Source organism: Lissotriton helveticus, chromosome 9 (assembly GCF_964261635.1).
Source record: "Lissotriton helveticus chromosome 9, aLisHel1.1, whole genome shotgun sequence".
In the NCBI taxonomy this organism is placed as follows: Eukaryota; Metazoa; Chordata; class Amphibia; order Caudata; family Salamandridae; genus Lissotriton; species Lissotriton helveticus.
In genome coordinates this window covers 539,027,685-539,048,483 of record NC_136070.1, presented here as the reverse complement: position 1 = coordinate 539,048,483, position 20,799 = coordinate 539,027,685, and the positions used below count along the sequence as shown (strand labels likewise).

The 20,799-nt window shown below is 46.7% G+C and overlaps 1 protein-coding gene across 2 annotated transcripts in view; it reads left to right on the top strand.

Moving 5' to 3' along the window:
* LOC144781516 (zinc finger FYVE domain-containing protein 1-like) overlaps positions 1-20,799 on the top strand; it is a 120,735-nt gene that overhangs the window by 5,555 nt on the left and 94,381 nt on the right. For both annotated transcript variants that reach the window (XM_078660407.1, XM_078660406.1), the window contains exon 2: positions 8,758-9,262. In XM_078660407.1, the coding sequence (XP_078516533.1) occupies positions 8,758-9,262 (505 nt within the window). The remainder of the gene's footprint in view (positions 1-8,757; positions 9,263-20,799) is intronic.

Below are 20,799 nucleotides of genomic sequence, written 5' to 3'. Positions count from 1 at the left end.
GTCAAAGGCAGTGGGGCCCTCTCCCATGGGCCTTGCAGCACTATGCATGGCTGTGAGGTCCACGAGATTGGACCATTGTCCTTCACAACGCAAGCTCTCGCAGCTCTGGATCATGGTGGAGAGTCCCAGGGAGTGGGACCCCCCTCCCCTGGGCTTGCTTCACTAGACCATTTCTGTGAGGCCCAAGGTAGAAGACTTCCATGCCCTGGGCTTCTGACCCCCTGGGCTTCGCAGCACTAGACCATGGTTGTGAGAGCTTGGGTAGTGGGGTGCCTTGCCCTAGGTCTCTTAGCTGTGGTGTTGGGCTGCAAGGCCTTGGGGAAGGGCCCCTCGTCCGGGCCCAATAGCACGTGCTTCACTGAACTGTACTATGACTATGTGCATGGACCCATGCCAGGGACTTAACCATCAGTAGTGCAGCAGGTGCAGTGACACCTAACCACAGTGGTAGGTATTAGGTGGCCAATTTACCCAAATTATTGCTTAATTTTACTTTGCAGGAAGCAGAGGGGGTGAGGAATGCCTTTACTTTGTAAGAAGACCCACTGCCACCATTACAATACTACTTGCCTCTCTTCCATTGACTTTGCTGTCATGGTTGGACACTCGGGGGAGGAAGGGATCAAACATTGGCTATACAGTGTTCAACTATGGCTGTGAGGCCTATGTGAAGGAGTCTCTCTCAGCTATCAGTAGTACAACAGGTGCAGTGGTACCAGGGCTTAGGGACGTGAGGGACCCAATGCACCCACATTATGGCTTTGTTTTACTATCCAGCATCATTTGCTTCCATTAGGGATCATTGCTATGCAACTGGTCACCTTGCACATGTCTCTTGCAGCCTTTATCCAGTGCTGCAAGGCCCATCAAACCGTGGACCTCACAGCCATGGTCCAGTGCAGCAAAGCCTAAGCGAGGAGCCTCCTCCTGTGGACCTCACAGTACCGGACAATGATTGCCAGGCCAAGGGGAAAAGCACCTCTGAGGAGCATAGCTATCAATAGTGTCGTAAGTGCAGTGACTCCATGGCTCCTTGGGGTTATGGGCCCAATGCACCTAAATGATGGCTGTTTTTTCTGTCCAATCAGTAACTGGGGTTCAGATGAGCAACAATTCACTTTGCTTGCACCAGAGCCTGTTGCTCCGTTGATACAACACCGGCTCTCCTCACTTGGGCATCTCAGCCATGGTGCTCTACCTTGAGGTCTTAAAAAGAGGGGTGCACTCTGGGTGAGGTGGGGTGCCGGCTGCCCTGGACCTACAGCAAAGGACCATTGCTCTGATGCTTCTCTGAAGATGCTCTCAGGGGCGTTGTTATCAGTAGTGCAGAAGGTGCTGTGGCCCAGGAGCTTAGGAGGCTAAGGGCCCAATTTACCTAATTTTCAACTGTAATATACTGCCTAGCCAGTGGATGGTTGGATAAGGGGGAGAGAGTGATTCATTTGTCTTGCTTTCACCAGTGCCCATGGCACAATTGTAAATCCACTGGCCCCTCACTCATGGTCTTTCAGTGCTGGTCCAGTGCTGTATAGTCTAGCCAAGGGTGGCAGGATGCAGCATTGTCCTGAAGTAGATCTGGGGGAAAGTGCCCCTTTTTGACATGATCACCCCCATTTTTGGCTGGTATTTGATACAGCGTTGACTGAAGTGCACTGGGTTCCTGCAAGCCAGGTCCCCAGCGTCAGTGCTCTTTCCCAAAAACACAGTAACTGTGCAATTCTCCTGCAATTGGCAAGACCTTAAGCATCCTTGCAAGTCCCTAGTAATTGGTACCCAAGGTACCTAGGGCCTGGGTACTAAAGAGGGTCCCTAAGGGCTGCAGCATGTGTGGTGCTATCCTAAGGGACACACCACCAAACTCATGCAGACTGCCATTGCAGGCTGCGTGAAATGATGCAGACAAAAATACGCCCTATGTGCCGTGTCCCCAGCCACAGCATGAAGTATGTTGGTCCCCCTTATAGCAGGTTTATGTTTATCGTGAGTACATTTACTGGGCACTGGTTGTTACGAGTTCCTAGGCTATGTAATGGCTTTACGGAAATCTATGGTGTTTGGTATCAAACACCTTGTCTTAATAAATCCACACTGATGCCTGTAGTGGATTTAGTAAAACATGCACCCAGAAGGCACCTTAGAGGTGCCCCCTGAAAACCTACCAATCTCTAGTGTACTGGCTGACTGGTGTAGATCAGCCTGCCACTACAGACAGGTTTCTGACCCCCTGCAGGTGAGAGCCCACACTCTCACACGTCAGAAACAGTGTTTTGCCTGGCTCGAGGTGTTGGCACCTCCTCCAAGCAGGATTGCTAAGTAATCAGCAATTCAAGTGAGGAGGCTTCAAAGGTCACTGCCACTTTTGATATGCCACCCTGGCTTCCCCCAGACAGAGGAAATGCCACTCCATGCCCAGGGCCCATTTGGCATCAGGGCAGATGGGAAAATTAGCTAGTCAGGAGGGATGTGGCTATCAAGCTACTTACACCCCTAAGGTGGGCTATCTGAAGTGAACACAAAAAATTGAATTCTACCATCTTGTTTTTTGGTGAAATTCAATACACTGGGCCAGGGTTAAACCCACTCCCCCCAGGAAGTGATCATATAGGGGGTGTAGGCCCCCCAAAGGTAAGTACCCCACCTTACACTCCCCTTAACACCCCTAAATTGACTATTTAGGTGGCACCTCTGACACCAGGAACTTCGATTCGATGGACACAAGATGAAGAGGACAAAGAAAAGCAAAGAAAGCCAGAACTGAGGACCAACAGCTGAATTTTTGGCACCAAACCCTGCCTGCCTGCACCTGTCCCGACAACCAGACTCGTCTTGTTGCCATATTTCCTGGTGGGCTGCCAGAACTTCGCAAACTGCCAGCAATCTCCCTTGGAGTAGAAGAGCTACTCCCCTGCAGCTTACAGGCACCAAACAGCAAAGTCTGTTCCACTGTTCTGCGGCTCCCTGGTCCCATTGATACAGCAGCCACCCAGGAAGAGGTTACGGTGCTCCAGAAAAGCAGATCTATCTCCCCACCAGGACCAATCAGAGCTGCACGACACCAACACCTGGGGTACCAGACTCCTTGCAGCAACCAAAGCCTGTTTGAGTCCAATCCGGACTCCAAGACCGAGCAGCCGATGAGGGACATCAACACCGCAGAGACCGACTTCGAGAGTGGTCCTGCTGCTCTCACTTCTAGAGTGGCCCAGCTGCCCTCATTTCTATCCCCACAACCAGCGAGACCGACAACCGTGAGTGTCCGTGATTCACAAGTCCACCCAACCAAACCACTCTGCACCCGAGCACCTCAGCCGGGGCTTCCTAGAAGTGACTGCTTCCTTGCCCCAGGGCTGTCACGAACCTCGTTGGACTCTCCTGGACTTGTCCCCAAGTCCCCCTCTGCAGCCTATTTCTAGGTGTGCCCCCCCGTCTTTAGGTGTTGCGCTGCAAATCTACCAACCCAACCTGCACCCCCGACGCTCCAGGGCAGGTAAAGACTAACTGCTGGTGGTTCTTTGGGCTTTGACCCCCTACCACCTTAATTTCTGAAGGGGACCCCTGGAAAATTAAGTTGCAAGTCACTATGTAGTATATACCTTTTTCCCATAGCACATCATCACAGCGTAAAGGCACATTTAAGTGAACATTTTGTTCACCTGTAAAAATTAGTATCTCGAAAAGTACTTACTTGATCCTGAACTTCTTAGTGTTGAAATTTATATAAAAATATGTGCTATTTCTCTAAATTGGTCACTGGTTTATTCTTGTGTGTGTGTCTCATTTATTGCCTCTGTAAGCATAACAAATGCTTAGCACTACTCTCTAATAAGCCTAAACTGCTCGCCCACACTAGCACAAAAGAGTGCATTTGGGTTTGTTACTTATTCCTCTGTAAAGCAATAAGGGTTGACTGGACTCTGCACAGTGCACCTCGTTTTGGTGCACTGTACCACTATATAGCGAGCCAGCTTCCTACAAGAATACAGCGCAATGGGTTAACAACCCAGCTCGTGGTCAGATAGAATCCTATTTGACTCAGCAACTTATTCTCAGCTTAACTCCTCCTAGTTTTTTAGAACTCGCCTGCTAATGCGCTTGCGCATTGCTGGCGAGAGATGATGGGGCTTAACCAGAGCTTAACCAAACGGGCGATTTCATGCAGTGCCCGTGAAAAGCGCGTGCATGCATCAAAGCCACCAGCCTCCCTCCCACAAGCTTCCCCCAGCGTGCGCTCTGCCTCAGGCATTTCTCCTCCTCTAATTATTCACGGCCGGCCGGCCGGCCGTACTTTCACTTTCTCAGCCGCCAGGCCGTGTCTCGCGTTTCTCCTCCCCCTTCACAACCTGCGTCCATTTCCGACCATGCATTTAATTAGCCCGCTGTTTACTTCAACACACTATTGCACCCCGCCCTTGAATTTTCTATCCATCTGATATCCGCGTTTTCTTGTGATTCTGCTTATTTTCGTGCTGCCCTTCACAACCTGCGTCCTCCCTCCCCACAGCAATGCCATCGCCTTCAGCCCTTAATACTGCATCGCAATCTACTGCCTTCCGAATCCCCACCATCCTTTCTTCCCTTGGTGACGGCTGCATTGTGATTCTGCTTATTTTTGTGCTGCCCTTCTCACCCTGCGTCCATTTCCGACCATGCATTTAATTAGCCCGCTGTTTACTTCAACATACTATTGCACCCCGCCCTTGCATTTTCTATCCATCTGATATCCACGTTTTCTGTATCGAGCTTCATTTGGCATTCTGTTCCTTTGTTTACAAACATCCCTTTCCTTTCTCCCCACTGCCTTTATTTGGTAAAAGCCGGTCTGCACATGGTACTTTGTTCGTGTGTATAGCACCGTACTGTCATTTTGCCTCAAGGGTTTCTATTTGACTGGTATGGGCAACGTTAATTCCGTTCCTTTGGATGCGTGCTTAAGTCTATTGTTGGACCTGGCGGGGTATCTCTCTTGAATTAAATTCAATTCCATGGTTTACATTTAGCGCAGCCTCTCACCGAGTGAGTGGCTGTACATGGTCTTTTATCAGCGTTCACCCCACCAGTGGTCAGCAGTTCAGCGCTTTCTTTTAGAAGGCTGGAGTAACAATTGTTTTCAGTGACAACAGTGTCCTCAATAGGCTGTCCTCCTTTCTCCAATTATTAACATTAGCATTAAGGATATTTTTACTGCCTTAACGCCGCCTTTTGAGTGAGGCGGCAGAGACGATTTAGGAAGTATGCGCTGTCTACTAAAAACATTGTTCTATTACACACAATCCGATTAATCATTGCAAATCGCATTTCTGTGTTTTTGCTGCCTTACGATGGACAGTGGCATTCGTTTAGTACACCCGTTTTGGTGTGCTTCAGAAGGATTGCTGTGTGTATTTAGTCATTGGATTCTGTAACCCCCCCAAAAAAAAAATTTATTTATTTTTTAATTTCACTTCGTGTCACACTTCAGCCCTCCTTCACTTACGGCAGTGTTGAATAATCATACAGGACTGTTCCATTCACGTACAGTTTCTATTTCTTTTTTCATTCTATTGAGATGCTGTTAGCACGTGATGGTTTTACTTTTAAGGAAGTGGATGTTTTAGTGACTTTTGATCTCCATTCATCACATCCCGCTAGTTTTTTGTCTTGCCTTCTGCTCCCCTGATTGCCCTTGTTTTCTTGCCTTCTGCTTCCCTGATTGTACTCGTTTTTTCTTGCCTTCGGCTCCCCCACTCCATCCATCCATCCATCCATCCCCCCCACTCCATCCATCCCACTCCATCCATCCATCCCCCCCACTCCATCCATCCCACTCCATCCATCCATCTATCCCCCCCACTCCATCCATCCATCCCACTCCATCGATCCATCCATCCCCCCACTCCATCCATCCACCCCCCACTCCATCCATCCACCCCCCACTCCATCCATCCCACGCCATCCATCCATCCATCCATCCATCCCACTCCATTCATCCATCCATCCCCCCACTCCATCCATCCATCCCCCCACTCCATCCATCCATCCCCCCACTCCATCCATCCATCCCCTACATCCATCCATCCCCTACATCCATCCATCCCCCACTCCATCCATCCATCCCCCCACTCCATCCATCCATCCCCCCACTCCATCCATCCATCCCCCACTCCATCCATCCATCCCACTCCATCCATCCATCCCCCTCTATCCATCCATCCATCCCCCCACTCCATCCATCCCACTCATCCATATCCATCCCACTCCATTCATCCATCCATACCACTCCATCCATCCATCTCCATCCATCCCACTCCATCCCACTCCATCCATCCATCCCACTCCATCCATCCATCCCACTCCATCCATCCATCCCCCACTCCATCCATCCATCCCCCACTCCATCCATCCATCCCCCACTCCATCCATCCATCCCCCACTCCATCCATCCATCCCCCCACTCCATCCATCCCCCCACTCCATTCATCCCTGCACTCCATCCATCCCCGCACTCCATCCATCCATCCGTTCCCCCGACTCCATCCATCCCTCCCCGCCCCACACACCACCACATTATCACTCAGCACCACCACATTATCACTCAGCACCACCACAGCACCACTCAGCACCACCACATCACTCAGCACCACCACATTATCACTCAGCACCACCACAGCACCACTCAGCACCACCACAGCACCACTCAGCACCACCACATTATCACTCAGCACCACCACATTATCACTCAGCACCACCACATTATCACTCAGCACCACCACAGCACCACTCAGCACCACCACAGCATCACTCAGCACCACCACATTATCACTCAGCACCACCCAGCACCACCACAGCACCACTCAGCACCACCACAACATCACTCAGCACCACCACATTATCACTCAGCACCACCACATTATCACTCAGCACCACCACATTATCACTCAGCACCACCACATTATCACTCAGCACCACCACATTATCACTCAGCACCACCACATTATCACTCAGCACCACCACATTATCACTCAGCACCACCACAGCATCATTCAGCACCACCACAGCATCATTCAGCACCACCACAGCACCACCACAGCACCACTCAGCACCACCACATTATCACTCAGCACCACCACAGCACCACTCAGCACCACCACAGCACCACCACATCACCACTCAGCACCACCACAGCACCACTCAGCACCACCACAGCACCACCACAGCACCACTCAGCACCACCACAGCACCACTCAGCGCAACCACAGCATTACTCAGCGCAACCACAGCATCACTGGTTCAAATATCTTCTCTCAATGTTTCAAGCTTTATTACAAATGTCACAAAAAGATGTTAATATTTCACTTCTGTTCTTGGATTTTCGTCACAATAAAATACAATGAACATAATCTTCACAAAAGTTATTTACAAAAGTTTAAGCTATTGCCTTTATAAATTACAAACACTTTTATTTAAGTATTAGTTATTTAAAAAAATTAAAAGCCATTGTTATTTTTAATATCAATACATCTAAGTCACGTAAATACAAAACATGTTGCATTACAAATGCTATAGGTGTCACATTTGCGAAAGTTATAACTATTGGCATTGTAATTGACAAAGCTATTAATTTAGCTACTTTCAAAAACAACACATAAATAAAAAAATTGTCATTTACAAGACCAATAGCTCAAACTTTCCTAATGCGAGACCTATTGCATTGCAAATGCTTGTTTTCCAGGATGTAGTGATACATGATATTGAAGACCGTTAACAGTTCCAAATGTATTAATGTCTCAATACCTCCATTGTCGACCCTGTAACAAAGATCAACCAAAACCAATAGGATCACCAGAACTGTACTGTGTCCTGTCTAGAATCTGACTTGGAAGGTATCCAAAAGATTGTTTTCAGCAAACTGCTTGAGCTGTTTAAAAACAGTTTTTTTTAAAAGTTTGCCATGAAATTGTACAAGGCTAGTTGATTCTTAAAAAAAAAAAAGTGATTTTCCGATCACACGGAACTTGTCACTGAACTGCTTTACTTGCCGCACAACTCCGCCTGGTAGCTGTTGCCCCCGACCCTTTGGGTCCTTAGTTTGAGGCCCTCCTCCACCTGCAGGCACCTGCCTGCACCTCATTCCTGGTGGTCCATTGGGGAGCATCTCTGCTCTGCTGCTGCTCTCTGTCCTCTGTTTTCATGCATTCTGCTCCTCTGCTCTGTTTTCACCGTCCTTTCTATCTATCTATCTATTGCTTTTTTTTGTTTCTCGTATTTCTCCAGTTTTTTTGTGTCCTTTTCCCCTTCTGTGCCTTTGCTGCTGCTCGTCCCCTGCTCCACTCCAGTGCTGTGGTCCCGCTTCCACTTTGCTTTGACCTTTCTTCTACACAGCAATGCTGCACAAAGATGCTTAAAGTGTTTGTAGCAGCAGTGATAAAAGCAGATCGCTACAACAGTCTGTCAGAGACTGTTAATGGCCAATGTTACCATTGTTTAACCAGGGATGGATAGCAGGTTCAATATCACAGTATTTACTGCTTCAGAGAGGACTGTCTACAATAGAGGTTGTATTGTACTGTATTCTAGTTGTAGTCGTGGGGGCAATCTGTCAAAAACACACTCTTCATTTTAAGATGGTCATTATGTTTTAGATGTGACTTATGTGGAAGCTTCTTCACCTCATCTGATCTCGTCCTTGTTCATCTTATGGCATTTCATTTTCACATTCTGTCTCATTTTATAAACGAGCTGAAGTTGACCCTGATTTAATTTTGACATTTGTGTTTTTAGGTAAAAGATGAAGTTGCATTCCTCTCCAAGCTGGGCTGCACTGAAGACCAAACTGTGAAAGTGCTATCTATATTTGGCAACACCGGGGATGGCAAGTCCCACACCCTTAATCATGTGTTCTTTGGTGGCCAGGAGGTCTTCAGAACTTCTCCCAGTCAAGATTCATGCACTGTGGGTGTCTGGACTGCCTATGATCCTGTCCACTCCCTCATTATTCTGGACACAGAAGGACTCCTGGGGGCCACATGTAAGCCAAACCAGCGCCTGAGGCTGCTCCTGAAGGTCCTGGCCGTGTCGGATGTTGTAATTTACCGGACCAAAGCGGAAAGGCTTCACAATGACATGTTCTGTTTCCTGGGGAACGCCTCAGAGGCCTACCTAAAGTTTTTCACCAGGGAACTAAAGGCGTTGTCCAACCGTTGTGGACTGGAGGTTCCGTTGTCTAGTTTGGGACCGGCAGCCATTGTTTTTCAAGAAACCTCACGAACTACCTTACTTGGGAATGGTAGGTGACTTCTTTATCTCATTTGCACTCTCATAACCCTTCTCTTTCTCACTGTTATTTGCCTATTTGCCATATATATTTCCCACGTGTTGGCTTCAACTGATCTCTTTCATTCTCAGTTTGTAAATTTTGGCTTCTGCTTGTGTAGAAACATTGCATTTGTGGATTGCATCAATTGAATAATTAGACTTATGAGTGACAACTTTCATGGCCTCTCTTTTAGGTTGGCTTTATTGTCACTTTCATTTGCTTGTGTTATTCAATGGCTTGCCTTTCCCTTCTTGTGTTTAACCCTTCCTCTGGAGTGTAGCGTCTTTACCATCTTTGTGACTGTCTCACTTGTGCTGTTCCACTGTTTACTTTGGGAAACTCTTTTTTTTTCATTTTTAACACTCCATGAAAAGTACATGCATTTTCCTTTCTCTCTCCTCTGCTGCTTACTCCTTCAAATACTCTCACCCTTTGTTTCTCCTTCAACCATTTTCTCCTGCTTCTCTGTTACAATTCTACCCCTCAAGTGCTTTCATATGTCTCTGTTGCATCCGCTTACCCCCACCCTCTCAGTTGATTTCCCCCCCTTGTGATGTTCTTAATTTTTGTACTTAATTTTTTTTAGGCGGGCCTGGCAGATGCCATTTGTTCACAAGCTGAAAAGCGCACATACAATTTAATTGTTTTGTTGATTATTCCGAGTGGCTTCCAGGCAGCTAGATGGGTTACGAAAAAACTGAAAATGCCACCTGTGTCATACCATAGGTGGACATACATAGATAACTCATGCGCACACATATGTCCAAATGTATGCACATGGCTAGAGAATGACACAGTTGGCAACAGTGGTTGTGTCATTCTGCCTCCTTTTTGGGTCTCGCTGGCAATGCATCCGTAAGGATGCATTAGTCCAGCTGGAGACCAATAGCGATCACTCTGGGGGGAAGGACGGACAAGAGGGTGCACGAGCTTTTCTAGCTGGATTTGTGTGCGCGAACGCGCACGTCGCGTCCCGCGCCGTACACATGCACATGCGCGCGCAGACACTCGCTCACACGCCCCCTCCCCCACAGTCACACACACGCACTCCAAGACACATACACACACACACGCACGCACACACACATACACAGGCCGCCCGCCCCCCCCCCGCACGCGCGCGCGCCACACACATGCTTCCCCCTCCCCCCGCCCGCCCGCCCGCAGCTCCCCACTCACCGGCTTCCTCTCCTCAGCTGCAAGGCCCGGCAGCAGGACTCTTCTTCCCTGCTTCGGCACCGGGGCGCAGGGTAGGCTCCTGCCTGCTCCGGTGCTCCCAACACGGCTCCAATCGCGGCTCTTCCGTGGGAGGCGGGGTAGGCTCCCGCCCTCCTACTTCCTGTTTCCTGTTGTCGCGCCGGCCTGCCTGACTTCCTGGTCGCAGGCCGGCAGAGTGACGGCGGTGATTTGCGGTATTTATTTATTTAGTTATTTATGCATTTTTATATAGCGCGGACTTTACCCGAAGGCGGTATTTATTTATTCATGTATTTATGCATTTTTATATAGCGCGGACTTTACCCGAAGGCGGTATTTATTTATTCATGTATTTATGCATTTTTATATAGCGCGGACTTTACCCGAAGGCGTCGGAGGCTTCACAACAGGAACAGAAATGAAACATAATGAGAAACATTACAAAAGAACAGGTTGCAAAAACATACGTTACTTACATAAGGTAATAGTGACAATTGTGAGCAACCAAAATACATGAGGTAGTCAAAAGTGCACAAGAGGAAATGAAAGTGACAAGTGTGCAGTTATAAGAGAAAACAGAGTGTGATTAGAGGTATAGTCCTGCAATAAGTGCTAGACACTCAGGCTCAGGAACAAGCGTTACATGGGCAAGGTGGCACTTGTGCAAGTATCAAAGGTAAAGACATGTGAGAGGTAGCAGCCGTGTGTTGCAAGGGCAGAGTGGTGTGTGCATGTTACAAAAGGGCACCGAACACCAGTACATGGAAAATACTGCAAAAAGGCAGACCCTCCAATCACAGGTATACACTGGGAAGGCACTTCCATGGTCATGGAAAGTAGAAATTATCAGTAGTGGGAAGTCTTCCTCACAATAGCAAGAGGACGTGAATTACTTTTGGAGGTGTCTTTGGAGGAGGAGAACTTTGAGGTCCCTTTTGAAGAACAGGTTATGCATGGAAATGTACACACCTCGGGGTGCACAATGCTTGTCTCAGGAAGTTCCCGGTGTCTCTGGAGAGCTCCAGTGCCCTGCAGTGTTGACTGGCAGCTGTAACCTCTGACGAGGGTTCAGCTTTTCTTTCGATGCTACTGGTTGGTTTGTGTTCCTGGATGTCTGGCCGGTTTTATTGGTTTCCAATAGGTTTACTGCTTTCAAGTCGCGCCATACCTCCTCGCCTTTCCATACAATAACTGATAATTGTTTTATACAACTTTGTGATTTTTATACATTTGTTACCGCATAATTTGGCCTCTTTTTTTTATTTTTATTTTTTATACCCAACGCTGCCGCATACTATAGCCCAAGCTCTCTCTCTCTCTCTCTCTCTCTCTCTCTCTCTCTCTCTTCCCCACCTTTTTTCTCTCTCTCTCTCTCTCTCTCTCTCTCTCTCTTCTCCCCTGTCTCTCTCTCTCTCTCTCTCTCTCTCTCCTCCCCTCTCTCTCTCTCCTCCCCTGTGTCTCTCTCTCTCTCTCTCCTCCCCTCCCTTCCCTCTCTCCCCTCTCTCTCTCTCGCTCTCTCTCTCCTCCCCTCCCTTCCCTCTCTCGCTCTCTCCTCCCCTCCCCCCAGCCCGGAATACAGTACCACTGTGATCACAAAATTCTTAAGCACCCTGCAACACTGGGGATTTACAGGAATCCAAACACCAGCGTAAAGTACTTGAACAACAATGACGTCTGTCTTATAAATGTCACAAAAAAATGTTAATATTTCACTTCTGTTCTTGGATTTTTGTGAAAATACAACACATATTGCATTACAAATGCTATAGGTGTCACATTTGGGAAAGTTAAAACTATTGGCATTGTAAATGACAAAGCTATTACTTTAGCTATTACTATAGCTATTATCACAACCAACACATAAATAAAAAAAATGTAATTCACAATACCAATGGCTCAAACTTTCCTAATGCGAGACCTATTGCATTGCAAATGCTTGTTTGTTCTGCTGATGCATTGGCTTGGACATAGCCTTGACAAAAGTCCTCAGGATACACATATTTGGGATGCAGTTCCTCCAGTCTTGGGTAATCAGCCTGCTAAAAAAGTGATGGTATTACAAGATTGTATTATGTTATGAGATATCAAGTTGTGCTTGATTCAAACATTGGTACATAGTTTAATGTCGCTAATTCTACCTTTAGCTTCATTGTGCCAGAGTTGCACCATTCACCTACTACTGAGATAATATGGGAGCAAGTTAATAATTTAACATTTCCTTCTAAGTCCTAAGAGGCTCATTCTTATCTGAGTTTCAGATAATGGGCCTGTGACCTGATGCTAGTTAGGCAATCCTTGTAACAAGTTGTGCCTCTGTCCTTGGAAACAATGAAACCAGGTACAACAGCAAGCACACTGAGTTGTTGACTATCTCTGCTTAGGCTATTCAGAGTATAGCATAATTGCTAGGCTTGCTGTTGGGATCTTGTATGGGCAGAACATCTAGTTTAGGAGACACAAGTAGAACTCACAATTAAATTTAGTATCCAAGAATAGTTATAATTTTATACAAATGCCAAAAGACTCATTATTATTAATATAACCTGCTTGGTAACTTTAGGAAATGTTATGCTCTTTACAATAATCCTGCATAACATAATGAGTTATTCTGGAGTGCGCTTGTGCTCAGCATGGGGAGTGTGTACAAAAAACCAGGGAGACTGTTACACATCTTATGAGAATATTGTAAACCATAGCTGGGGCACAATTGACTTGCTGTCAAGCACTCCCTCTTCAGGCGTGACTCCTGTTATTGTTTGTAGTCTGACATTTTTCGTATGTGGGTCTGCCTATTGTTTAGATCATGTCTACACGCTTCTGGGGTGGTGGTGCAAGGGAAGAGTGGAGTCTGGCTTCCTTTATGTGTGGTGCAAGCACATCGTCCTCATACTTCCTAGTGAATATTTGCTCATAATCTACTGGTGCAGGTCATTACTATAACACAATACTCTGGTGACCATAGGGCAGTCTGTCCACCCCGGTCAGCTGGGTCTAAATGTGCAGAGGCTCATAGTACTTTAGAACCCATACATTTTCATCTTGCTTACAGGAGTTATTTGTTTGGACTGAGTCCCTCCAGAGGATAATGGTGTGTTTTGCAATAATGCGGAGCCTCTGGTGTGGATAAGACTTAGCGACTCTTTTATTTTCACTCGAATCTGTGCTTCAAGTTCTGATTTATTTGTCCTGGTATTCCGGATATTGAATCCGTGTGTGATTGTTTTGTTGCTTTTTATTCACTCCCATCTGTATTCCCAGGTATTTACATTTTGTCTGAATTAATGTGTGTTGGTAGATATCTTTTACATCACCCAGCTATTATGTTCTCTGGCTTAAAAAGTAAACATTCGCTAGGAAGGCTCACTCTCGCATTTTTACTCCTCTTCCCCCCCCCCCCGCCCCCCCGCCCCCCACCCCGCGCATTCCCAGGTGGTCAAAGGGCACTGGGTGAGGAGATGGTGAGACTCTGGAGAACTATTAAGATTCTCGACCACAACGGAAGTGCTGTAAATGATTATGAAGGCGGCCATAAAAAGGCCCAACAGCGCCCTCATGTGGACATTTTCGGCGAAATTGTTTGTGTCCAGTTGCAATGGGCCTTCTGCACTCGCGTTGGTTTGATTTCTGGTCGTAACAAGCATTTGCAATGCAATAGGTCTCGCATTTACTTAAGTTTGAGCCATTGGCAATTGGCATTGTACATGACAGTGCCTTTTTTTATGATTTAGTTTTTAAAACATAAATAAAAAGGCAGTACCATTTACAATGCCAATAGCTTAAACTCGCGTAAATGCGAGACCTGTTGCATTGCAAATGCTCGTTTCTAGAGTGACTGAAGGCCTAAAGTGCGGCTAAGAATATCTTGTTTAACTCTTTCACCTTAGTCTCAGGCCGGGCTCCTGTTCCTAGTTGCATGAAATATATAGTTGTACCAACAGTGCAGTGGACAAAAGGCGTTCACGCACCATAGAGGGTGACAGGATAGAAATGTGGGTTAAGGAAAAGTACAAAAGGATTCTTGTAACATCTGATTTATAGAGCTAGGTTCTTTCACATATAAAGCACTGGTACATGGGAATTTTGTTTGTCCTGGTATTGCAGTAGTCAAGAAAACATAAGGCCCTGAGTTGATTTTAAGGTGTCTGTTTTCAGCAAACACTATGACACAGGGACTGACCGAGTGATAATGGGTGGCTATTATGGAAAATGATGTACCTGAAAGCAGTGGACTAAGTGTTTTGTCCATAGACCGTATTAGGCTTATCTGTTTGACTCTTAGATCAGGGTCAGACCCATCTGATGTGAACTAATGAACCATCAGCCCAGCAGCCCTCCAGTAAACCGCACACACAAGGAATGTATTTGTAAAAGCGAGAGGATGTGTGCTGCATCTTTAAATTATTGATGTTTTATTGAGCACTGATTGACCCCAATTGGTGGGCCCTACCCTCAGCAGAGAGGTAGGGTGGCCATAGTCTAGGAAGCTAGTGGGCAAAGACTGTGCCTCGGTTTCCTTATGTGCGTACCGTGGAAGCATTAGTTAACTGGAGGTGTGTCCTGAATCAAGAGAAAGATGTTGGCATGAGCCTGGATCTCTGCTCCTCAGCAATAAAAAAAGCCCACACGTTACGGAAGTGTGACCTAGTAACAGGAGGGACATTGCAATGTGGCCATAAATAAGGAGATACCATAATCTCAGAACCAATCACTACTGGTATCCTGAGGTCCGCCTCGAGAGTGGCCTGCTGATAAACCTCAATAACACTACACGGCACCAGACAGACTCTGACATCAGAGACTAAGCTCAATTGACCAGGCAACTGAACCACAACTTGCCGATCCTGGTCAATTCCACGAAAACAAGTAAGGTTCTCTCATCTGGCTAACGCTGTGCTTGCTAATGGCTTAAAATCCTGGCAGAGCACTGCTAAATCTACAGAGGCCGCAAGCATCTCAAAATGGGGGGTGATAACCTTGCCCCAATATCAATGGAAGCGTCTGGCTTCTCTTTCTGTACCAACACTGCTCACACCCTAAAGACATATTGTAATAATGAGGCTGTGACAACAAGTAAACAACGTCCTAAATTGGTGGCACCCTAATGCAGTCGTGCATGATCCTTCAGAACATCTGGCTGCCCCCGCAAATAATAAAGCTTTTTTAATGGACCTCTTCACTGAACCTATCTATACCTATGCCCAAATGCTACTACAACCATCCTAGTCCGGCGTTTGCAAAGAAACGAGGTTTGGAAAAAGTGGATGTAGCCTGATTGCAATTACAATCACAATGACAGCCCCGACACGGTGTGTAAAATATTTTTTACGCAGATGAGCCTGATTTCTGCTTTATAAATCCCATGCTGTTAAATGTTGTCAGAGAAGTGTCCTCAGCCTGGAAGCGCATAATGGCACCTAAAACTAGCACCTTGTAATTTTGCGACATATAAGTGACAGCATTCATTATCATTTTCACTCATCATTACAATGTGATCTGCGCAGGCGCTAGCTCTCGTGTTGATTAAAGGAGGCGCAAACCTTCTGAAATCACACTCCTGCTCATCTCCTTCTGTAAGCGCTCTGTACTATGTGGTGGATGTGCAATGACATTAACTTTTCCCATGCACTTTAAATCTAGGAACAGCCTCTGCTTTGCCTTAGGCCCATTGCTACCCAGAGCTTCCCTAATACAAACGCTTCATGCATGTGACAACGTACCAATGACAAAAGTGCTCATGCTGCAGAACGGAAAACTAAGAACATGAGCAAATCTCATAATCGCTTACGCTCATACCTCCAAGTCCTTTGCAGCTCTCTAAGAAAGTAGTCACCTGCTAATCCAGAGTACAACTCCATATAAAGTCTGACGCAGTCAATAACAGCGCAGAGCTGCCTAATACAACAAATAACCAGCATTTTATCAAGCCACTGAAACTGCTACTACCATTGATCAGAATGGCTGACAAATAATCTAACACTAGTCTAAAGAGAGTCAAAGTGGACCCAACTCACCAGTCAAGTCAAAAAATGACATTAACTCCACAATGGAGATGATTTTAAAGAAATTGGTAGACGTTCATGATCTCGCTAAATCCACTAAGGATAACACAGACGCAATGCCAAATGAGATATGTGCCATCCGCTAAGACCGCAATCAAATCATCACAAAGATAGCAAAGAGAGATGGAAAGAAGAATCGCAGTCTAGAAGAATCTGAAACTAAATCATGCAAAAAATCTTTAACACAAACCAAACCCTAACCAGAGAGCTGGCGGGAACTGGAAGACAGAAACGGTATCTGCATAGGGAACTAAACCTCAAACAGACTTCTCTTAGCCGATAATATCTCACATATGTGTCTTATATACTGTACTACTGAGCAATCTATTGCGAATATCTGCATAACATTCATATACCATATGACATTAAATTGAATACTCTACTAAGATGTATAGGTTATATCCACTACCTAAAAGTAAAGAGACCATTGATGATTTATGTCACCGTCAACCTAAATATGTTTGTGAAATGGTTTGATAACCTTATTAGCTGATATATAGATACTTACCCAATAAGAGTAGATACATGTTGACACATCTGGTACCTATATGTTACTGCTCTTAACACAATATTACTTTCAACTATTGCCTAGCCTATGTCTTAGGCCCCAATGCAGTTCATACTATTTTCAGGCAACGCCCCAAGACTGTATATATTCTACTGTATTGAATCCTTGTTTGTGGTTGTTTAATAATGTTCTACTCAGAAACCGTAAATCATCTGTGAATCTCGATAGGATGACACTCCTGATATGTTCAATATATCCAATCATTCTCATAGCTGGCAAAGTTTCAGAATGCCATGTGTGACATTTTTATAATTTCAGTGAAATTATGAGTGACCTCTCAACGACTATGAGTGACACTTTTTCGCGAGCAAAAATCATGCAATGACGACGTGGGAAACTTCTAAATATCAGAAATTACAGCCATTTGAGCAACAAGAAATTTCAAGAATTTCTTGAAACTGTGGCAGAGCACTAGAAATGGAAGGGCACTAACGCAGTAGTGCTCCCTCCTGTAACCTGACTGTACTGTAAACAAATGCTTAACCATTGATATTAAACAAGTCTTTTAGACTCGTGACGTGCATTTTATACCAAAATGACGTACAACGAAATAAACCTATCCTGCCAAGAGAAAAGAGGCAAGAACACGTGTTATGTTCAGCAGAATGTCTCTGCGGGCACGACCACATGTTTTCAGTTTCAGTCTTCCCCACCACCACTCTCCCTTCGTCTCCTCCAAACCTCGCCTCATGAAGTTACTTACCCACACAACAAATGAAGCCGCAATTCCAAGTCAATGCAGCATGAGCAGTGGTTCTGGGTAACAAGCAGGTTTAGGAACAGCGCTTAGGGTTTGGTAAGAATATTGTTACTAGGTCTGTCAAGAACTGACCGCGGTACATAAGAAATATCACCTGCTCGCGTGGCCCGGCCATGTCAGCAGCGCCTGTCCAGCAGTGGCGAAACTTGAATAAGTACGAAAAACGGACAGTAAAAACTTACTTGAACAACGCGGGTCTTCTCAGTCAAGCCTTACTCCGCGGTCGTCCGGCTGCCACGACGGTAAGCCGCATGGGGTCACCGTGGTGATGGGGTCTCGGCCCCACTGGCACACATGATGAGCTGCACTACTGCTGGCAGACTCCCGCGACGATCATGCCAGTCATGCTGCGCTGTGGCCCAACGGGCCATCATGCTGTCACTGACAGTAGTGTGCGACGAATGCCTCGGGCTGCCCGGAACGGCCGCTGCTGAGTCTGGATGAGTGGTATATAATTATTAATTTATGCGGAGACAGCAGCAGCTGAGGCAGTACACTGGAATCGGGTCTATTGGCATGTCTGCACTACGAATCCCCCGCTGCTGCTTCTATGGTGACCTCACTTGCTGCAGGACCCCGTGAGGTCACATCCAGATTTATGGGCAGGCCCCGCCCCGGGTGTTTAATCGGCAGAGTATGGGCTGGAAGACAGCCTGGTGCCGTGGGTGGCCCGGGAATTAATTAATTAATGCAGCCAGGCTGGCAGGCGGCTAAGGCCGCATATGTAACATTGTAGCACTGCAGCCAGCACTCTCAGTGACTAACTCAGCCAGAGCTGAGGAGCACAAGAATGTAACTGTTTATGAGCCACACTGCCAGAGCTGCTGGCGGCAAGTCTGGAGCAGCAGAGCCGGTGCACGGCTTGCACCTGCGCGGTAGCCAGTTTCAGTGGCATTTAAAATGCATGACAAAGCTTTTTAGTGCGGTGATGCGGAACACCACACTGAAATGTGTTAGTGTCACACGTGATGGGTGTTACTTGGCAGGACTGCATTCTCTAGTTTCTATAGAGGTTATGTGAGAGGCTGGCTTAGTATATGGCGCTCACTTATGTAAGTGTAGCACTCTGCACTAAACCAGGCACCCTGTATGGTGATTTTAGTGGTCCTAGACAACCTTATAAAGCTCTCTAAGTGGAAGCTGTGGAGAGCAGTCTTCAGGCTTAGTCCAGAAGGAGTGTAAGGCAGCTTGTTTTACCAGTACTTAATCATGTGGTATGGTGTTGTATGTAGACACCATGGAGAACAAGGTGTGTAGATTAAGATTTATTATGCAGTACAGCAGAAAGGACCCAACGCCTGCTGACCAGTCAACCAACTGACTCTGCAGAACTTGGAGTCCAGAACATACAGTAATTCCAGAACCAATTGACAACCATAGAGAGTTACAAGTTGTAGAAAACATAACAATCTAAAGAACATAGAGAATGCAATTTACAACATATGGGTTAAGTGAAAAAGAACCACACAGTGTAGTTATAAAAAAAAATGTGTTTATAATTAACACTCACAAACACAACGTATTCTCTCCTGCCAGGAGATTCTACGCAATACACACAATACTTTGGCAATAGAATTTGTAAATAGCATAGTATATACAGTGGTCCCCAGGGGAAGACCAAACCATATGCTAAAACAGTGGAATGCGAACCACGACCTGAGTTGAGAATGGACACAGAAGACGTAGAAAAGCCGGGGACCCAAGGTGACTATCCAGGAACCCCACCATGGTCGTGTGCAGAGTGGGAACACGACTGCGTGATCAATGTTAGTCAGTAGGTAAGTTCCGGTGCAATTTTAAAGAAGGACCCTTCCCAGTGGACCCCAAAGAAACCCTGTGGAAGATGGAAGGTTGGAGAGTCACCCTACCCATGGGTATCCCAGGAATTAGGATACCTACACCAGGGGGGTGCATAGGTGTAAAGTGACGTCGGAAACCGCCATAGACCACAATGGAGGACTTCAGAAAAGATGCTGCTGGCGAAGAAGGTGAAAGTGGCCAGTAGAACCCAAAGATGGATTCAAGGTGAGAGGTACCTGCAAGCAGAGGGGACAGAGTCTATGCCACTCAGGAGTGATGAATGCCCACTGATGTCAGAGATACAGGAAAGATGACAGTGCCCTTGCAGTTGCAGGTGTACGGACCAGGCGATGCAGAGGAGTACCAGGAGCCGTGCACAAGCTGTCCCATGTTGGATGTCAAGAGCCATGGGGTCAGTGTCCAGCAGGGGCACTAACACGTCTTAGCAATGGCAACCAACGTAGTTGAAGAAAAAGGTGCGGTGTCTGGACTAGTTAGGTCCAAGTGACTCACCACGAGCAGGTAAGTCAGAGCAGGCTTCGAGCAAGCAGGGGAGGCCTCTGAAGCCAAAGAAGACCTTCGAGAGGACCCACAGGCCAAAGGCAAGAGGAACTCGAGCAGCTCACCAAAGGATGAAGGCCCACGGTGAAAAGGATGCAATTCTGGTGCAAACCTTGGCTGGAGGAGATGCTTGAGGTGGGAGCTTCTTGGAGCCCGGAGATCTCTGGAGGAGAGAGTCAACAAGCCTTGGCAACGGAAGGTCAGCGCTGTGCACTAGGGTTCTGTTCCAGCGGTTCCGACGAGGTATACTGGCTTCAAACTCCGTGAAAAGACAGTGCAGGCTTCGAGGGAGTTGCAGAATCACCAACTGTGTTACTGAGCCTTTCGGAATCCATGGGAGCCAAGGATCAGCTGCGTGGTGGTGGGTGCCTGCAGATGTAGGGGAGTGACTCCTTCACTTCAAGAGAGATTCGTTCGGGTGTCTTTGATGTCCACAGGCCTTGTGAAGAACCTGTAAAGAGCATAGGCACAGACGTTGCAGCAGACTTGCAGGATGACAAGACCAGGAGCAGCAGCAGTCTTCCCAGTTGCAGTCTCGGTTCCCAATCTCAGGGAGGTTCAA